At 46.3% G+C, this 21,230-nt stretch overlaps 1 protein-coding gene across 1 annotated transcript in view; it reads right to left on the bottom strand.

The window, feature by feature from the left end:
- The window catches only part of ca7 (carbonic anhydrase VII), a 67,156-nt gene that overhangs the window by 40,448 nt on the left and 5,478 nt on the right, over nt 1–21,230 (bottom strand). Inside the window, exons 3-7 of the mRNA XM_048605946.1 lie at nt 14,694–14,812; nt 10,273–10,368; nt 7,442–7,504; nt 4,726–4,881; nt 1,686–1,814 (exon numbers count right to left, since the gene is read on the bottom strand). Coding sequence (XP_048461903.1) covers nt 1,686–1,814; nt 4,726–4,881; nt 7,442–7,504; nt 10,273–10,368; nt 14,694–14,812 — 563 coding nt within the window. The remainder of the gene's footprint in view (nt 1–1,685; nt 1,815–4,725; nt 4,882–7,441; nt 7,505–10,272; nt 10,369–14,693; nt 14,813–21,230) is intronic.

The raw sequence follows: 21,230 nt of genomic DNA on the forward strand, positions 1-21,230 counted from the left end.
TGGCCTGCTGTGTTCATCCAGCTCTACACAGAGAAAGAATTGTTGTGTTTTAATTTAGTATTAGTCATCAGGAAATGATTGATGGGACAGGCAGGTGGAGATGGCTGTCTTGGGATGAAACATCCAGGAATACATGAAGTCAGAGCCAAGAACTCCTGGGGATAATGCAAATTCATCACATTCTGGGATTACCAAAGAAACAACATGCATATTGTTCATTTATTCCCCTGGGACTGTTGGCTCATGTTGGTATTTAATCAGCCACTGGCTCACACAAGGACAGTGAGCCTCAGCAGGGAATATGGCTTCGTAACATTTAGTCAGGGCTCCCTCCCACACTGTACACAGCACAGAAAAAGGATCGTTTGTCCAGGGTCCTCCACTCAGCTTCATCCCATCTAATCAACAAAGCTTTCTAATCATTTATCCTTCATGTGGGTGACTCAGTGGTTAGCACTGCTGCCTCACAGCACCAGGAACGCGGGTTCAAATCCACCCTTGGGCAACTGCCTGTGTGGAGTTTGCACATTCTCCCCGTGTCTGCGTGGGTTTGGTCCGGTTTCCTCCCACAGTCCAAAAATGTGGAGGTTAGGGTGGATTGGCCGTGTTAAATTGTCCCATGGTGTTCAGGGATTTGCAGGCTAGGTGGGTTAGACACGATAAATGAAGGCTTACGGGACAGAGGTGGAATGCTCTTTGAAGGGTTGGTGCAGCCTGATGGGCTGAATAGCCTCTTTCCGCACTGTAGAGATACTTTTTATTCATGAATGGGATATGAGTACCACGAGCAAGTTGCCCTCGATCTGTGAAATCTCTAAAAGGAGAGTTGAGAGCCAATCACATTGCTGTGGATCTGGAATCACATGTAGACCACAGTGGGTAAAGATGGCACATTAACCTGGATTGCTAGCTCAGTGACAATCACCAAGGCACTCAGCCTTCCCCCCCTATCTAGCTTCCCCATGAACATGTGCACACTGCCCACCTCCCCCTCTCCCTGTCGGGGCAGGTTCCACACTACCCTCTGAGTAAAGAGTTTTCTCCTAAATTCTCTACGGGATTCCAGTTGAGAGTGTGTCCGGGACAAAGATCGGCCAGGAGGCGTAAACAGGATACCTCGCCCATAACCCTCTCTCCCCACGCCCCTGCCCCTGCCCTCAGGCAGGGTCTGGGACCCCTGTCCAGTCCCTGATAGAAGACTCCAGGATCTCAGTTTAGTTTGGCATTGGGAGGCTGCACAATAGGACAGTCAGTGCTGGGAATGCCAGGAGGAGTGGGCACCGCTGCTGAATGTGGTAGACCCCTCAAGGTGCAGGGACTTTCTGAAAGGTGGTCCCAGCTACAAGGCTGTCCCTGTGGAGAGAAGGGGTAGACTATGGATGTGGACTGCCATCCTCTGAACCTCGAGAGGCTGGGATTGCCCCTGAGCTGCCCTCGGGAGGTGGCATCTGTCCACACAGAGGGAGAGGGCACGGGAGAAGGAGAGGGAGAGGGGGTGAGGGCACTGATCCCCATGGTGGGAAGGTCACATCTCCTTTGGATAATCAGAAACCCTGAGCCCTGGTGGCCTGGCACAGAGATGGCTCTTTCTGCTCCGTCTCCCTCTTGGCACAGCTGCCCCCCCACCCCACCCTCAGAGAGCCCATGATGGGGGGAACCGTCCCAACACTACTCCCCTTACTTACCCCTCCTCCTAAACCCTTTTGGCCCATCATCTCCTTGGAGCCAGGAAGATTCAGCACCTTGATATAGCGCCTCTCACCATCACAGGGTGTGATGAAACCATTCACAGATATTGGAGTGTTACTGAAGTGCTGTAATGTGGGAACAGACAGAGACAGTAGGAGGGCTGATGCTTCTGTGGGAGAGAAGGGAATAGATGGGCCGAGTGGGAAGAGGTCATTAAAGTAGGAGGAAGAACACCAGCATAAACTGAATGGCCTCTTACTGTGCAACAAATACTATGACAGAAGGACAATCAGACCAGCCACAGTGCTGGAGGAGAAATGAAAGGACGCAGCGAGAGAGTGAGTGGGAGTGGGTGAGATAGAGATTGAGAGAGAGAGAGGGAGTGAGGGAGCGAGATAGGCAGAGAGAGAGAGAGAGAGAGAGAGAGAGTGTGAGTGAGTGAATGAGTGAGTGAGTGAGGGAGGGAGGGAGATAGGCAGAGAGGGAGGGAGGGTGCTGTCAGTCTGGAACTGTACAGGAGACGCTGTGCTGTGACTGTGAGTCACAGGCAGAGAGAACCAGGACAGATACAATTACACTGCATTTCCAAGTAACAGCTGCTCCAGTCCAGTGAAGGTACAAAGAGAAGTGGATCATCTCCCACACACTGAAGCAATTAAACATTTTGTGCAGCTCTGACACCGCCACTGTGATGGGCTGAACCCTCTGGGTATTAGTCGGTCATGATGGTTCTACCTCAGTGTCAGAGCTCTGTGCTGATGCAGTGTGTGAACATTCAGCAGTTAGCCCCCAGCTCTCGGAGTCACTCAGTCCTCTCCCACAATCACCAGGGACACATGTATGAGAGACAGGTGGTGGGGTGGGATGGTGAGAGAGACAGTGGGATGGAGAGACAGACAGAGAGAGAAAGACAAAGGCAGAGAGAGATAGGGAGGTGGAGACAGAGACAGACAGACAGAAAGAGAGAGAGTGCATTAGTGGTGGTGGGGGGGGAGAAAGATGGAGAAAGAAACAGCTGACTGGAAGTGAAATAAAATAAACACAATGGGGGATGTGACAATGAGAACGTGAGTGAAAGCAATGTGTGGGTCTGGGAGTGAGTGAGCGAGAAAGGGAAGACAAAGAGAAATGAAGGGAAGTGGGAGGCCAAACATTTTGAACTTGAAAAGTATAATTAGCCCCTGTAGGCTGCAGTTTTCTTGGCATTAAGCAAATCATTACAGCCTCTTAATGTATTCATGTTGGCCCAATGTTAGACTAATTAAACTCTAACATACACAATAAACAGCAACTGTTACAAAGGCCCAACCTAAACTGCGCCTGCTCACTCTCACTGGAAAAGACACATGTGAGATATTGGATATTAATGGCCTGGGTTAGGGTCACTTGAACAGGGGAATATCATTCTGCCCATCCAATCTGTGCTAGGTCTTTGCTAGTGCAATCAGAAAAAAATCCTACCATCCAATACCCTCCCCTGCTTCTGAGTCAAGAGGGCTTCTTGTGGCACATTGGCAGTGTCCCTATCTCTGAGCCAGGAGGCCCAGGTTCAAGTTCCACCTGCTCTAGATGTGTGTCGGAACACCTCTGACTGGGAGGATTAGAAAGTATCTGCTCTGGGGAGCTCAGGGCTCCTGTGTTGCAGTGGTAGTGTCCTGAGCCAGGAGGCCTGGGTTCATATCCCACCTGCTCCAGACAGGTGATGTGACATTCCCGAGCAGATGGATGTAAGAAACATCAAGATGTGAGTCTTGGTTCAATATGTTGGCCTCAATCTCTCAGTGCTTTCCCAAGCCTGTAACAATGGCTGTGTGTGCAGAAATGCCTCTAACCTCCCTCCTTGTTACTGACTCCCCCCCTCGTAAGGAAACAAAAACTCTTTTGTGGCTTTAAAGCCAGGAACTGAGGGAGGGGAAGAGTCAGGCAACATTGCAGAGGTGGAAGGAGCCACTTTTGATGATAAGACAATAAGATACAGGAGTGGAATGAGGCCATTTAACCCACTGAGTCTGCTCCATGGCTGTTGGCCCAAGCATGTGGTTGGACACAGAGACCTTGTGAATGGTCTGGTCCTATCTGAGAGTTTAGCCAAGGAGAGCAATGGGGCTAGTAGCAAAGGGATAGAGTTCAAGGCAATGGCTTCACTCTTTCCTATTGTTATTTGGAGGAATTTATATCAGGATTTTGGACAAAATTCTCACATAACAAATGAGAGAGAGAGAGACAAAGTGGGAGAGAGAAAAAAAGAAAAAGAAAGGAAAAAAGGAGAGAGATGAAGAGAGAAAGAGAGGGAAAGAGAGAGGAGAAGGAAAGAGAGAAAAAGAGAGTGAGAAATATCCTGAGAGAAAGTAAGAACTGCAGATGCTGGAGTCAGAGACAACACAGTGTGGAGCTGGAGGAACGCAGCAGGCCAGGCCGCGTTAGAGGAGCAGGAAAGTTGAAGTTTCAGGTTGGGACCCTTCGTTAGAAATGGGGGAGGGGGAAGGGAGCTCAGAAATAAATACAGAGAGGAGGGGTGGGGCTGGGGAAGGTAGGTGGGATGGTTTTAGGTGAGTGCAGGTAGGGAGCGGCGGGGATTGGTCAGTGAGGTGCGAGGGGCAGATAGGTGGGAGAGATGATGGACAGATAAAGGATGCGGGGATGAGAGGGAGGGTTGGACAGGGGAAGAGGCTGGGGGTGGGGAGATTTTAAAATTGGTGAATTCCATGTTTAGGCCATCGCGCTGTAGGCTCCCGAGGTGGAATATGAGGTGCTGTTCCTGCAGTTTCCGGGTGGTGTCATTGTGACACTGGAGGAGGCCCAGGATGGGCATGTCACCCAGGGAGTGGGAGGGGGAGTTAAAATAGTTTGTGACCAAAAGGTGTTGTTGTTTGTCGCGAACCATTTTAAATCCCTCCCACTCCCTGGGCGATATGTCCATTCTGGGCCTCCTCCACACGCAAACTGGAGGAGCAGCACCTCATATTCCGCCTCGGGAGCCCACAGAGAAATATCCTGACATGTGTGGGGCACCTGGGAGAGTCGCTGGTCACTCACCTGCTTCTCAGACACTTGGATCGGCTCCCTGAAGACGATCCAGGTCACACTCTCATTCAGGGGTGGCGTGGTTAGAGACCCCGCATATGTCCAGTAATCCCTACATTTCGGCAGCAGGCACTGTGGGTTAAAGTCTTTAAACTGAGCCTTTGTTTCCTGATGAGAGATTAAGATAGTTTTCATGTCAGTAATGGCAGCTCAGTGAGGAGCAAGCATCATTATCTCAGCTCAATATTTCTCAGGTTAATACCTCTAAGAAATGGGAACAGGAGGGGGTTGGACAGAGGCATGAAACAGTTCCACTATTCAGTCTGATCACAGCTGATCTGCTACCTCAGCTTTACTTTATTTCCCTATCCCGATATCCTCTCATTTTAGGCTTATGCCTAAAATCTACTGCTCCTGGTCTTAACTGGTACTCCTTTAACAACCATCCACAGCTCCCTGGGATAGCAGGTTATAGAGATTCACAATTCTGTGAGCGAAATTTCTCCAACCTCAGTCCAACATGGACAGCTTCTTCCCCCTGTTCTGTGCCTCTATGTTCTTTACCAGAGGAAACCCCTTTCACCAATTAATTCCTTTCAGAGTGTCAAAATTTCAAGAAATCACTCCCTCCATTAATCAAATCTCCAGAGAATACAACGCCATTTGACGCATCCCCACCTCTTTAGACAAATGTATTGTTTCCTTGGTCAGAGATCAAACTGCATTCCGGGTGTGGTCTTACCATAGCATCCCCCCTGCCCCCCCACCTCATACTCCTAGCAATTTCTACTTTAGTTATGTCAATATCACAGACTCATACCTGTATTCCATCAATGTTTCTATGGCAACTAAACCAAGCAGGAGTTGCAGTGGATGGTTGATAATGAAAACTTATAAATAGAAATTTTACCATTAAAAGGAGAAGGGCAGCAGATAAATGGGAACGCCACCAACTTGGCCACTCCTTCACTTTTGTTGGGTCAAAATCCTGGAATTCCCTCCCTGAGGGCATTGTTAGTCAAGAAAGCAGCTCGCCTCACCGCCACCTTCTTGAGGGGGCAATTAGGGACGGGCAATAAATGCTGGGCTCAGCCAGTAACGCCCATGACTCATGAATGAATTAAAAACAAACTAAAAAAGGCGAGGCTTGAAGATTTGCAGAGTTGGAATGGTGACTATTTTCTTTGGCAGCTTGGAGATAGCAAGAACTGCAGATGCTGGAGTCAGAGATAACACAGTGTGGAGCTGGAGGAACACAGAAGGCCAGGCAACATCAGAGGAGCAGGAAAGCTGATGTTTCAGGTCAGGACCCTTCTTCAGAAAATGAATTTCTGAAGAAGGGTCCCGGCCTAAAACATCAACTTTCCTGCTCCTCTGATTCTGCCTGGCCTGCTGTGTTCCTCCAGCTCCATACTGTGTTGTCTCCTTTGACAGCTTGTTCCATTGGGGGATTGTTCTTGGAAAGGAAGATGTTGATGCACTGTCTTGGAAACCAATGGACATTGTGGTTTGTGTGGATGGCCACATCATGTTTGGCCATTGCTGGAGGATCTGGGTGCTTTGTTCTGCCAGTCTGATGACAGTAAGGCTACATTACTCCTGCATTGAAGACTTGCCCAAAACTTGCCCTCCTCTCTGCTGGCTGGACTTGCATCAAGACTGGGAAGAAAACACCATTGTCAGCTTCAAGTGTGTGCCTGCTTGGTCTAGATCTTGCTCAAGTCCTTTTACTGGTGAGTCACAAGTCATAGGTTCAGCTAAAGCCACAATTTAGATCGTCACTTCAGCACGAAACTGGGGTCAAAGTGACTCTTTTTGAATAGGAACAAGCATTTCTTGCTTACACAGGTTAACCAGTCATTTGTGTCAATGTGTGAGACTTTCTTGCCTAGTTTGCCTGAAGTACTGATTTTAGAAAGTATTAATTAGTTGAAAGTAACTTGAAAAGAGTTTACATGCAGAATGCAGGTGTCACTGTAGAACAACAGAGTGTGTTGCCAGGCCCAAAGCCTCCTTCAGGGCAGTTCTGGTATCAGTTTGTGCAAGAGGATTTGAAACTTCTGCAATCTGTGTGAAGTATTTCTCTCCTGAAAGGCCTGGCTCTAATTTTTACGCAATGCTCCTATTCCTCGACCAGCAGAAATGAACCTAATTTATCAGTTTCTCCTCAAAATTTTAAGTTTGATTAAATCCGCCCTGAACCTTCTAAATTCCAGGGAATACAATTCTGCAGAGGATATATCTGTTCAAATTGTTTTAGAAACCTGACAGACTTCCAACTGTCCTTCAGGGAGTGGAATCTGTGAAACAGTTTGATTGTTTGAGTCAACCACGGAAAATGAAACTGAACAGTGAAATGACCAACGATCCACTCTGTGGTAAAGTTACTGACTCCAAGGCAAAGCTCCAATATTTCTTCAGGACAATAAACTATTAGTCAAGGGAATAACAAAACAATCACTGTAAGTGTTTACAGAACGAGCTGCCATAGGAGGTGGTAGGGACTGGCACAATTACAGTATTAAAAAATATCTGGATATGTACATGAATAGGATGGGTTTGGAGGGATGGGCAACGAGATTAATTTAGGATATTTGGTTGAAACGTTGGACCAAAGGGTGTGTCTCTGTGCTGCACATCTCTATGACTCCAAGTCAAATAGAAAGCTGCACCGCCTTTGCCCAGGGCAGATGGACAAATCCATAGCACCACAAACATCTGACGTTACCTTGAATTTAACCATGTACAAGGCATCTGTCAATCTGTTCAAGCTGGTATGTTTATCTCCAGTCTGAAAGAGATGGGAAGATTTTAAAATATGACGAGATTAGATTGTTCTATCAGAGATACCCTTAACCAATGTAGAATTTTACACCTCAGTCAAGGGCCATTTCGCCCTGGCCTGATCTGGTGTTTACTATCCACATGAATATGGGCCTACATCCCCTGAATGGGAGCAAGTTCCACATTCCTACCCGAGAAAGGTTTCTCGAGTTCCCTACTGGATCAATAAGTGCCAATGCTTTATTTATGGCTCCCAGATTTGGTTTTCTCTACAAACATAGATGTCCTCTCCATATCAAACCACTTTGAAATTTACAAACGCTCCAGAGCCACATTTCATTCCAGTGAGAACAGACTTGTTAAATTTTTCCCAATAGTTATAAATCACAGTTTAACTATCATGATTGTAAATCATTTGCTGTCCCTCCCGTGCCTCCATGACCTTTATATATCACAGTAATCTCCTCTTTGAACCACACAGTGATAGAATAAATTCACTGGTGACCCTGGCTAAGCTCACAGTGCCAGCACTAAAGGACACTTCACTGGAATGGCCATCACTCAGGTGATATGCCCAGATCAGGTCTTTGCCCATTCCCTCAGGTTAAGGGTCTCCATGTTCTTTCACAGCACCAGGGTGTCACTGGAAAGGCCAGGGTAGAAATGTCAATTACTAAGGGTCATAGGTTTAAGGTAATGGGGATAAGTTGAAAGGAGATGTGAGGGGCAGGTTTTTATTTTACACAGATTGTGTTAAGTGTCTGGAATGCACTGTCAGAGGAAGCACTGGAGGCACGTACAAAAGCAACATTAAAGAGGCACCTTGACATATACATAAATAGGCAGGAAATAGAGGGATACGGACTGTGTGCAGGCAAAACGTTTTTAGTTTACAAAGGCTGAAGGGCCTGGTCCTGTGCTGTACTGTTCATTGTTCTTTATTTGTTGCCCGTTGCTAACTGCCCTCGAACTGAGCGGCGTGCTGGGCCACTTCAGAGGGTAGTTAACAGTCAACCACTAATGAACAAGGAACAAGAGTAGGCCAGTCGGCCCTTCGAGCCTGGTCCCCCCCATCAATAAAATCATGGCCAACCTCGATTCTACATTCCTGCATAGCGTCAGAGAGATCTTCACAACAGAAAACTAACTCTTCCGCCCATTGCCTTGGTGCTAGTCAAAAAACTCCACCTAACTATTCTAATCCCATACCCCTGATATTCATCCATCCTCTTGGTCATCGAGAATCTACCTCCTCTGCCTTTAAAATATGTAAAAGATTCTGCACCCACTGCCTTTTGAGGAAGGGAATTCCAAAGACTCTCACCCCTCTGAGAGAAAATGTTTCCTCATCCCTGTTTTAAATGGGTAGACCCTTATTTTTAAACAGTGACCCCTAGTTCTAGATTCTCCCACATGAGGAAATATCCTTTCCATATCCACCTGGTCAAGGCTCCTTAGAATCTGAAAAGTTTCAGTTACATGACTTGTGACTCTTCTAAACTCTGGAGGATACAAGCCGAACCTGGCTAGCCTTTCTCCATAAGACAATCCACTCATTCCTTATTCATTGCTGTGGGTCTGGAGTCATAGGTAGACCAGACCAAGTAAACAAAACAGATTTCCTTCCCTCAAGGACATTAGTAGTGAACCAGATGGGTTTTGGTAACAATTCATGGTAATTTCACAGTCATGATCACAGAGACTAGATTTTTTTTTCTCAATTATAGTGATATGAATTGAATTTAAATTCCACCAGCTGATGTCATGGGATTGGAACCCAGAGAATTAGCTTGGGCTTTGGGATTATGATTCCATAGTATTCCTACAAAGCCACTATCTCTGCTATGTAAAAGATTCTGTGGCACTATCTCAAAGAGCTGGGGAATTCTGCCCAGTCTCTCAGCCAATGTTTATCTCTTCACCAGCATCACTACACAGATAGGACCATGAGAAATAGGAACAGGAGTAGCTGTTCGGCCCCTCGAGACTGCTCTATCATTCAATAGGATCATGGCTGATCCGACTTTCCTCACATCCACTTTCCTGTCCTTTCCCAATAACCCACAATTTCTTGACTGATCACAAATCTTACTCAGCTGTAAATATACACAAGGACCCTGTCCCCACAGCTCTCTGCGGCAGGAGTTCCAAAGACTCAACCCTCAGAGAAGAAATTCCTCCTCATCTCAGTTTCCCATGAGGGGAAACATCTTCTCTGCATTTACGTTGTCAATCCCCTTCAGAATCCTATATGTTTCAATGCGATCATCTCGCATTCATCTAAACTCCAGTGAGTAGAGTCCCAACCTGTTTAGCCTTTACTCATAAGACAGTCCCTCCACACCAGGATCGGACCTTCTCTGAACTGTGTCCAAATAAATGATATCTTTCTTTAATAAAGAGACCAAAACTGATGACTTGGTCACTGTTTGGTGGGAGCCTACCAGCATGGCTTGTTGCTGTTTTCAGAATGTCATGTTTCAAAAGTAAATTGCTGGCTGTAAAGTGCATTAAATGATCTGAGGTCATAACCGGTCCCATACAAAAGTAAGTTATTTCTTTTGAACATAATAGACTTGCAACAATAATTGTGACACATCTGACCTTTCAGCCTTGACTGGAATCAGTGACACGTACATACATGCACGGTCACATGCTCACACGCTCACACGGTGTTGGTTATTGCAGATTGAATCATTCTTGTTTTACTCTCCATCAAATTCAATCGATGTGACAACAAGTATTCACTCTCCGGCCATCGAGATTAGGACCTACCTCCAAGAACACAGCAACCACAGCCAGTCCGTCATGTGACCCTGCTGCCTCCCCAAAGGTTTTGTACTTTGTTGCGTTCCAGTGAACCAAGTGAAGCTGAAACAGAGAGAAACAAAGGCTGATCGACCAAATCTGGAGGGGCCAAGGTGCTCATCAGCAAACAGTCTAATTAAACTCAGACAGTCATAGAGTCATACAGCATGGAAACAGACCCTTCGGCCCAACTCGTCCATGCTTACCAAGTTTCTCAAGTCAATCTAGTCCTATTTGCCAGCATTTGGCCCATATCCTTCTAAACCCTTTCTACTCATGTACCTGTCCAATTCCCTGCAAACAGGGAATCTATAGACTGCAGCAAATGGAACTCACACCACAACTACTGCACAGTCTTCTGCTAATCGCAGGATCTCCTCTCCAGCAAGATGCAGTGAGTGGAGAACAGTTACACAATACAGATCCCAGTCAATTCCAGCAGTGAGATTGACAGGGAAATTAATCCAATCACAGGAATGGCAGATGGAGTTTAATTTAGATAAATGTGAGGGCTGCATTTTGGAAAGGTAAATCAGGGCAGGACTTATACACTTGATGATAAAGTCTGGGGAGTGTGCTGAACAAAGAGACCTTGCAGTGCAGGTTCATAGCTCCTTGAAAGTGGAGTAGGTAGACAGGATAATAGTGAAGAAGGTGCTGGGCACATTTGCCTTCATTGGTCAGTGCATTGAGTATGGGAGTTGGGAGGTCATGATGCAGCTGTGCAAGGCATTAATTAGGCCACATTTGGAATATTGCATGTGATTCTGGTCTCCCTGCTATAGGAAGATGTTGTTAAACTTGAAAAGGTTCAGAAAAGCTTTACAAGGATATTGCCAGGTTTAAGGGTTTTGAGCTATAGGGAGAAGCTGAATAGACTGGGGCTATTTTCCCTGGAGCATCAGAGGCTGAGGGGTGACCTTATAGAAGTTTATAAAATCATGTGGGTCATGGATAGAATGAATAGCCAGGGTCTTTTTCCTGGGGTGGAGCAATCAAAAACTAGAAAACATAGGTTTAAGGTGAGAGGGGAAGGATTTAAATGGGATCTAAGGGGCAACATTTTCACGCAGAGGGTGGTGAGCATATTGAATGAGCTGCCAGAGGAAGCGATGGTGACTGGTACAGTTACAACATTTAAAATGGGTACGTGAATAGGAAGGATTTACAGGGATAATTGGCCAATTGCTGGCAAATGGGAGTAGATTAATTTAGGATATCTGGTCGGTATGCATGAGTTGGACCAAAGGGTCTGTTTCCATGCTGTTATGACCTTCACTCTGGTCAGGGCTTATGGTGCCACAGGTATGCAGGTTTTTGACTCACTCCAATTTGATGCAGTTTAGTTCTTAAGGTAGGCTAAATGAGTAGGCCTCTATCCTTTAGAGTAGTGTAGACTAGGGAACAATCTCGTAGTGGTTCACATGCTGAAATGATCTCCAAAATTACCACTTGTACAGTGTTCACACAGGATCTCTGTCACTAATGCCTCAATAGATTTAAATCTCTTGTACTTTAATGTATAGATTTGAATTTCAGACAGTTCCAGAAAGAGGCTTTCATACACCTGAAGTTAAATGTATTCATCTTTCAGTAATCTCTTCAGGGTGCTATCCCACCACTTCTGGCCTGGGACTAACACATATCTTTCACTCTAAGATAACCTTCAATATTTCCTTCCTTTCTCAGAAGTACTGGTCTGAAAACAGCCATCCTCATGAAAGGGCTTCACAGGCCTGCCCAAAACTCAAAGTAAAACCAAAAACAAATCCCTCCCTATGTGATGGGTGTTTCTCTTAAGCAGAAAAACAATCAAACTCCAAAAATCTCCAACAAACCCACAGTGCACAAAAAAAATCAAGGGCTTTTTTCATGGAAATCACCATGGTTACAGAAATACTTAAGTTAATTATTAATTTCAGAGACACATTAAACCTACATGCTCAAAAACCAAAAAACTTACAATAAATGACAAAAGTACACATAAATCACACAAGGGAGAGCTGACCCTTTCCTGCTTACAGAAGACCAGTTGTAACAAGTCATCAAGAACCCTTCTAGAGTAGTTCTGATCACTTAAAAAAAAAACAAAATTGGGGTTTGAGGGAAGTAGGAGGAGGGTCTGAAAGCAATTTCCCTTAATTTTATTCACACCAAATTGGGATTAGGCTTTCTCTTTTGCTTGCCTCTCCCAGGAGGTTCTGGGTAGGATGGATTGGTGTAGACTGTGACCCACAAGGGAGCACGGTAGTATGGGAAGGTCAGCCAGTGGACTAGTATGCAGCTACAGCAAGGGATAATACAGCTAGTGTAAGGTAATCATTTATCACAAGATTGAAAGGAACATAAATACAAAATTAGGGAGGTTATACAAGACATTGGTGAGGTTGCATTTGGACCATTGTGCACAAGTTGTAAGTGCATTGCAGGCAGTTCAGGGAAGGTTTATCAGATTATTACCTGGAGTAGGGGGGCTGTTTTATGAGGAAAGGCTGGTCAGGCAGCAACATAGTGGCTCAGTGCTTAGCACTGCTGCCTCACAGCACCAGGGACCAGGGTCTGTTACCATCCTTTGGTGCCTGTCTGTGTGGAGTTTGCACATTCTCCATGTGTCTGTGTGGGTTTCCTCTGGGTGCTCCAGTTTCCTCCCACAGTCCAAAAACGTGCTGGTTGGGTGGATTGGCTGTGCTAAATGCGAGGTTACAGGGATTGGGTGGAATGCTCTTTGGAGCGTTGGTATAGACTTGATGAACTTAATGTCCTCTTTCCGCACCGTAGGGATTCTAGGCTAGGCCTGTATCCACTGCATTCAGAAGAGTAAGACGTGATTTAATGGGAATGTATAAGACGCTGAGGGTTCTTCACAGGATGGATGCTTCCTGTTATGGGAGAATCTAAACCTCTGGCTCACTGATCAAAAACCAGGGGCTGCCCATTTCAAAACAGAGAAGAGGTGAAATTTATTCTGTCAGAGGGTCATTACTCTTTGGAACTCTCTTCCTAAAAAAGGTGGTGGAGGCAGAGTCCCTGAATAATTTTAAGGCCGAGATCGATAGATTCTTGATAGGGAAAGGGAGGGGTGAAATGTTATTGGGGTGTTGACAGCACTGTGGATTTGAGGTTACAATCAAATCAGCCATGATTATATTAAACAGCAGAGGAGGTTTGAGGGGCTGAATGGCCTACTCTCACTCTTCCTTCAAATGTCACTGTACACACACGGAGATTAAATATATATGCAACTTCACCCAAAGGTGCCAAATGAGGTCAGGCCCATAAACAGGCCAATACGTCGCACAATGTATAACTTGTGAATTCACTACTGAGTGACAGATATCCCAGGGCACCTCTCAATATTCACCATCTTAAAGACCTAGCGAGGATTGGATCCTCTGCTGTCCCTCATGCGATGTCCTCTTCGCATTGGCCTGTGGTTCAGCCCATGGTTAAATGATCTGGACCAGCTGTGAAACCCACAGAATCAGAATCGTTGGTGCACAAGAGGCAGCCATTCAGCCCTTCATCTCCGCACCAGCTGTCCAAATGACTCAGTGCCTTTCACCTGCCCTTTCCCCTATAACCTTACTCATTGTTTCCATTTAAATCAGGGTTGGGAAAGTCCAACAGCTAAGTAGTCACCTGATGTTGTTATCCCCTCTCAGTCTGGCTCTCTAATGGAGCTGTGACAGTCAATCACAGCATCCCCATAGTAATGTGAAAATAAGACCTGGATTTCACATCCTGAACAATGACACTGTTCAGGGACATCAGACAAGAGCAAGGATGGGAGTCAGGGGGCCATGAGAGCAGGTGCGGTATCAGTCAGTACTCTTTGTCTCAGTGAGTTCATGAAGAATGATCCCTAATCTATACCTACGCTCATTACTGTCAGCATGTAGTAGCAGCAGTGTGTACGATATACAAAACACACTGTGGAAATTCACCAAAGATCCTTAGATAGCATCTTCCAAATTCACCAACACTTCCATCTAGAATGACAAGAGCAATGATACATGGGAACATCACCGTCTTAAAGTCCCCCTCCTAGGCACTTACCATCCTGACTTGGAAATATATCACCGTTCCTTCACAGTCACTGGGTAAGGATCCTGGAATTCCCTCCCTAACGGCATTGTGGGTCCACCAACAGTACATGGACTGCAGCGGTTCAAGAAGGCAGCTCACCCCCACCTTCTCAAGGGGGCAATTAGGGACGGGCAGTATTTTGCCAGCTTTTACATTCTGTCAATGAATAACCAGTGGAATTGGAGGAGGTAACAAGCAGTTCGTTTCTGAACCTAGAGAGATCTTCACCTTCAGGAAACACCCCATCATCACCCCCCCCAACTCCATCTGGATTTTGATTGATTGACGATAACCTTGCTCACCTCACCAGGGTAGGACTTGCCATCGATGGTGTGTTCAGATCCCTGACTGCCTCTCCGGCCCCAGTGGAAATGGAACTGTTTCAGTTTGTAGGGGGCTTCCAGCGGGCCATCACTGATCACTGCAAGATCAGGAAGGTTAGAAACAGGTGAGGAAAGCCATTCAGCATCATATGATAACAACTCGCATTTAGATAGCACCTTTAAGACAATCATAGAGTTTTAACAGCACGGAAAGTGGCCCTTCAGCCCATTGTTCCCACACCAGTCATCTACTCCAGTGCCATTTACCAACACTTGGCCTGTAACCTCATATTGTGGTGCTTCAAGTGTCCACCTAAATGTCTTGAGGGTTCCGGCCTTTACCAGGTAGCGAAAACCAGATACTGCACCCCCGTCATTCTCTGGGTGAAAAAGTATTCCTTCAAGCCCCCTCTAAACCTCATGCTTCTTACTTTAAAGTCAGATTTCCCAAAACACTTCCTAGGAGCGTTAACAAACTGCCCCCTACACAAGAAGATGTCAACGTAGACGACTGATTTACAAAGATAGACTAGTGCAGACAGGATGGGCCCAATGGCCTCTTTCTGTGCTGCATTGTTCTTGAACTTCATATTTAACGATGGGCTAGATGGCTTGTCTGAGGTTCAGGATGACACCAGCAACCTCGGCTCCATTCCCATTCCAGCTGAGGGAGACTTTATAGTCCCTTGGTCCTGGGGAGTAACTAGCATTGACAAGGACTGCTGAGAAGACAGCTCAGAAATAGGCATAAGCTGACAATTAGCCAAGAGTCTGCCTCTTGGCAGAGTATGGGACACAGCCCTATATAATCAGCAGCTGCATTTGGGAGCAGGCTCAGGCAGGAATGCTGGGACTCAGCAGCTGAAGATGCAGCCACCAATCAATTAATCAGGAAGCTCAGAAAGCAAAGGATTCAAACCACAGCAGAAAGTGGGAAAGTCCAGAGCATGTGAAGGACATTCACACAAAATGCAAGCAGGTGACCATTCGGCCCTTCAAACCCTCTCCTCTTCAAGAAGATCACGGATGATTTGTTTCTCTCTCCACAAACCATTAGCTCTGTTTCTCTCTCTCCAAAGGTGCTGTCAGACCTGGTCAGTTTCTTCAACATTCTCCATTCGCTTCAGATTTCCAACATCTGCACGATTTTGATTTTATTCATGTCCGATCTGGTTGTGTTTCGAATTCCACAGTCCCATCTACCCCACTAACTCTCAGTCCCCCTACCTGACAAGAATTAGGCACAGTATTCCAAAAATCACACAACAACACACCCTGTCCCAAGAGAGAAAATGATTCTCCTCATTCTCAGTTCCAAAAGAGTAACCCCTAATTTTAAAACAGTGTTTCCCAAGTTCTCGATTGGTCCACAAAAAGAAACATTGTTTCCATGTTTACCGTATTAAGATCATTCAGGATCCTATACATTTCAATCAGGTCACCCATCAATCTCCTGAACTCCAGTGGATTCAGGCACAATCTGCCAAACCTTTCCTCATTAAGCAACTCACTCTTTGATTTACCAGGATGTTGCCTGGAATGGAGGGAAGGTCTTACAAGGAAAGGTTGAGAGAGCTAGGGCTTTTCTCTTTAGAGCGACGAAGGATGAGAGGTGACTTGATACAGGTGTACAAAATGATCAAAGGTATAGATAGAGTGGACAGCCAGAGACTTTATCCTAGTGTGGAGGTAGCTATTACGAGGGGGCATAGTTTTAAAGTGAGTGGAGGTAGATATAGGGGAGACGTCAGAGGTAGGTTCTTTACTCAAGAGAGTGGTAGAGACATGGAATGCATTGCCGGAGAGGGTAGTGGAGTCGACCTCATTAGGGGCATTTAAGTGGCTATTAGATAGGCATGTGGATGATAGTATAAGGTAGGGGTGGAGGTTAGGTAGATCTTAGGATTAGGGCAAAAGTTCGGCACAACATCGTGGGCCGAAGGGCCTGTACTGTGCTGTACTGTTCTATGTTCTATTCTGGCCACACTCCTACCAGAGGCTATCTCAATCTACTCCATATCAGAGGTTCCTCCCTTAGCACCACATACCCCACTGCACCCTGCTGTAATTCACGGGTCATCCAAGGAGCAGATCCCTTCATACACTGAGAAAATACAAACTAAAGAACAAAACAAAGAAAAGAATTAAAGAACAAATGAACGAAATGAAGAAACATTTCAATCACTCTGTAAACATTAACCCTGGGATGGTCTGGTGGTGGAGTGGGTAATATTCCTGTCTCTGACCCAGAAGCTCCTGGCTCAAATCCTGCTCCAGGACTCAATGACCGGGGAAGGTGAGTTCATGTCCAGAACTCTTACCAACTTTTACTGATGTATCATAGAAAGCATCCCATCCGGATGCATCACAGCTTGGAATGGCAACTGCTCTGCCCAAGACTGTAAGAAATTACAGAGAGTAGTGAACACAGCCCAGTCCATCACTCAAACCAGCTTTCCATCCATTACCTCCATCTACACTTCCTGCTGCCTTGGGAAAGCAACCAACATAATCAAAGACCCCTCCCACCCCAGTTATACTCTCTTCCACCCTATTCCGTTGGGCCAAAAATATAAAAGTTTCTATACATATATCAACAGGTTCAAGAACAGCTTCCTCCCCGCTGTTATTAGACTTCTGAATGGATCTCTCCAATTTTAAATTTAATGTTGATCTCGCTTTTTGTGCACCTTCTCTGCATCTGTAATATTGTATTCCTCATTTTGTTCTATTATCCTAATGCACTTTGTATGGTAGGATCTGCCTGAACTGCACACAAGACAAAACTTTTCACTGTCCCTCGGTACATGTGACAATAATAAATCAAATCAAATTAAATCTAACTGGTTGATTATCAGCCTGTAAATGAGTCGGACACATCCAGGGCAGGCACTACGAGCAGCAGAGGCTCCTCAATATGGGGTCCCTCTCCAAGCCCTGCCAGGACCACCCCACCCCTCTCAGTGACAGGCCACTTCCAGGAAAAACCAGCTTTGGAAACAGGAGAAAAGCAGATTGTGACTGCCTCATATACCCGCAGTAGGTGTGTGAAGAGAAAAAGAAGAAAATTCTTCATCCTTTCTTTGCTCGCGGTTTATCCAATTAGCTCTCTTTCCATGAAGGTGCCCATTGATTCGAGGAGTTTGCCTGGAGATCCATCAGAGCAATAACACATTAGGAGAGTGAAGCATTCCATCCTGGAACAGATGTCTGTCTTATTCAGGTTCTGGACTGAGAGTGAATCACACTGGGTAGGATACACTGTATCTGGGGTAGATATGTTGCAGATTGTCAGAACTATACCAGTACCTACAGAGTTAAATTAAAAGGGAATACAGACCTTCTAGAATGGCGGAGCTGGTTTGAGGGGCCAAAAGGCCTCATCCTTTTCCTGCCTTGCTGCAATGTTGAAGGAAAACAATCAAACAGATAGGAGTGGATCAAACTGAATAATTCATGCACATCAAATGCCAGGTTGGCAGAAACTGCATCTCAGTAATTTGATCAGCCTGGAGTCCTCATGGCTGCTGGTAAAATTAACCACTGAAGGCCCTGTCAAAGATTTCCTAATGCATCACAAATACTCTCCTTTGCGGAGAGTGCAGCTCATGTTGCATTCATCAGCTGGTTTTTACTGAATGGGGTAGGACGGCGGTGGGCAAAGGGGCTCCGTCAAACACACAGGTCCGAAAGAGCATGGTCAAGAGGGAAAGTGGGCAGAGGGAGGCGGATACAGTCAGGGAGGGAATCCAGGGGCTCAGGGCCCAGATGGGGAGGGAGGGAATCCCGGAGCTCAGGGCCCAGGTGGGGAGGGAGGGAATCCCGGAGCTCAGGGCCCGGGCACATGAAGGCACGACCATCAACGGTACAGCAATTTGAACAAAGCACAAGAGGTCATAGTAGAGAGCAGAGAGTTTGTTCGGCTGGAGGAGATTATAGGGCCAGGGAGGCGAGGCACCAGGGAAAGGTTTAGAAACCAAGGATGAGGATTTTTAAATTCCGATGCCTGGCTGAACCGGTGTATGACAACAAACGAGCTGTGGACTGAAGAACAAGTTAGCACGCAGACAGGAGGGGATGTGCAGAAATAAGGAAGCAGATGATGCTTCTTTCTTTTCAAAGCTGATTACTCTCCACTTTGATACAGTGGTTGGTGAGGGGACTGACCAGTCCAATGCTGTGCCCACTCACTGTGCCACAGAGTGGGGGTATGGGGTGGTAGCTGAGCTGTGAGGGTGGCACTCCATCTGCTGTCTGCACCCGGAGACCTGGCAGAGATCCTTGAGGAGTTGGCACGTTACAGATGCTCCTTCTCCAGGTCGGTGGGTCTCGGGTCAGAGGTTCCCACAGCCTCCGTTGGGATGGTGCAGCTTCTTCAGGGAGACCTGACATGCATTGCTGAAGTATTTCCTCTGCCCTCCTGCTAACTGTTTACCGTGACAATGCTCAGAGGAGGAGGCATGGTATCCCTCCCACAGTTCATGTCAGCTCTGATGAAGAGTCATCTAGACTCGAACTGTTAGCTTGCTCTCTCTCCATTGATGCTGTCTGATCCGCTGTGATCTCCAGTATTTTACTTGTTTTCAGAGAGATAGCTTCCTGTGATTGGGCAGTCATTGGGAAGGGGACAGGAATTTAAAAGTGACCCTGAGGAAGTGAGGAAAGTGTTTCCGAGAAATCTCTTTCATCAGCCTCCTAGGGAAGGGGTTACTCTGGCACAGGCAGAGGCCATTGTAGTCCATAAGGGAAGATTGGATCAATCTTTGAACCAGAGGAAACAAACATAGAAAATAGGCCATAAAGCCCCTCAAGCTTGGTCTACCATTCAATATGACGATGCTGATCAGTCACAGCGTCCTGTTCCCACTTTCTCCCCATACCCTCTGTTCCCTTTAGCCCTAAGAACTCTCCCTAAATCCTATTGAAAAGCTATAGGGCTGTGAGTAAAGAGGGTTTAGATAAAATGTTAACAGAGCCAGCAGAGATACGATGGGCAGAATGGGCTGTAGACTCTTTCAGTTTCCCCACTGGTGAATGCTTGCTTTCCCACAGAGCAGACGCCTCAATCAGCGTCGGTTTACAACTGATGTGGAAGCTGCCTGATGTGTGAAACAAACTTTCAGCGCAGATCCACGAAACAGGAATCAGTAAAGATCAGAGCCGTCATTCATCCTCACATTGATCAACAGGACAGAGACAAGACCCAACAATTCGATGCTGGCTTTGAAATTGAAACAGACCGAACAAGCTGCTTTGCATCTAACCCTTTGGGACTCTAATTACTCGTCAATATCAATGTGTCAAATTATATTCAATCCACTCCTGGCTAACCCTGTCCATCTCCCAGTAATTCAATTCCAAGGTACAATCCTTTTTCCAGTACTCAGCATTGGTCATAGAAACAGAAGATAGGAGCAGGAGGAGGCCATTCAGCCCTTCAAGCCTGCTCCACCATCATGGCTGATCGTCCAACTCAATAGCCTAATCCTGCTTTCTCCCCATAACCTTTGATCCCATTTGCCCCAAGTGCTATATCTAGTCGCCTCTTGAATACATTCAAATGTTTTGGCATCAACTGCTTCATGTGGTAATGAATTCCACAGGCTCACCACTCTTTGGGTGAAGAAATGTCTCTTCATCTCTGTCCTAAATGGTCTACCCCAAACCCTCATACTGTGCCCCCTGGTTCTGGACACACCCACCATCAGGAACATCCTCCCTGCAGCTGGCTATATGGCATTGGGCAGTGTAGTGGTTTCAGCTTCACACCTAGAGTTTCAATGTTCACCTGCAGCTTTCACTCAAAACGTTAATCCTGTCGCTCTGATCATGGTGGCATATCCTTGGTTGTACCCCTCAGTAGTGACTCCCTCCCAACATCACCCACATCCCCCCAGCACCTCACCTCCTCCCCCTCACCACCAACAGTGCTGCACTCCCTCAATCCTGCCTCAACCCTTCACTCTGCCCGTCTGACAGTGCAGCACTTCTTCAATGCGCTGCCCCCTCCCACAGTGCAGCATGCCCTCAGTGTCACCCCCTCTACACTCCCTCAGATAAAACTAATAACTGTGGGCACTGAAACAAAAACATAAAGTGCTGGAGAAACACAGCGACTATGCAGAGAGAGAGAGAAAGAAAGAAACAGAACTAACGTTTCAGTTCCAGTGAGAGATAGTAGGAATTGCAGATGCTGGAGAATCTGAGACAACAAGGTGTAGAGCTGGATGAACACAGCAGGCCAAGCAGCATCAGAGGAGCAGGAAGGCTGATGTTTCTGAAGAAGGGTCCTGGCCCGAAACGTCAGCTTTCCTGGTCCCCTGATATGCCTACACTGTTATCTCGGTACCAGTGACCCTTGTTCAGATCTGGATTTGAAACGGTCCCGCTGTTTTCACAGATGCTGAGTGTCTGCAGCGATTTCTGTTTTTCTCTGGAGCACTCCCTCAGTACTTTCACCCTCCTGACCCCAGAAAGTGTGCTGCTATTTCTGGAATGATCAGCCTAGATTAATCA

This window comes from Rhincodon typus, chromosome 15 (assembly GCF_021869965.1).
Source record: "Rhincodon typus isolate 14 chromosome 15, sRhiTyp1.1, whole genome shotgun sequence".
Lineage (NCBI taxonomy): Eukaryota > Metazoa > Chordata > Chondrichthyes > Orectolobiformes > Rhincodontidae > Rhincodon > Rhincodon typus.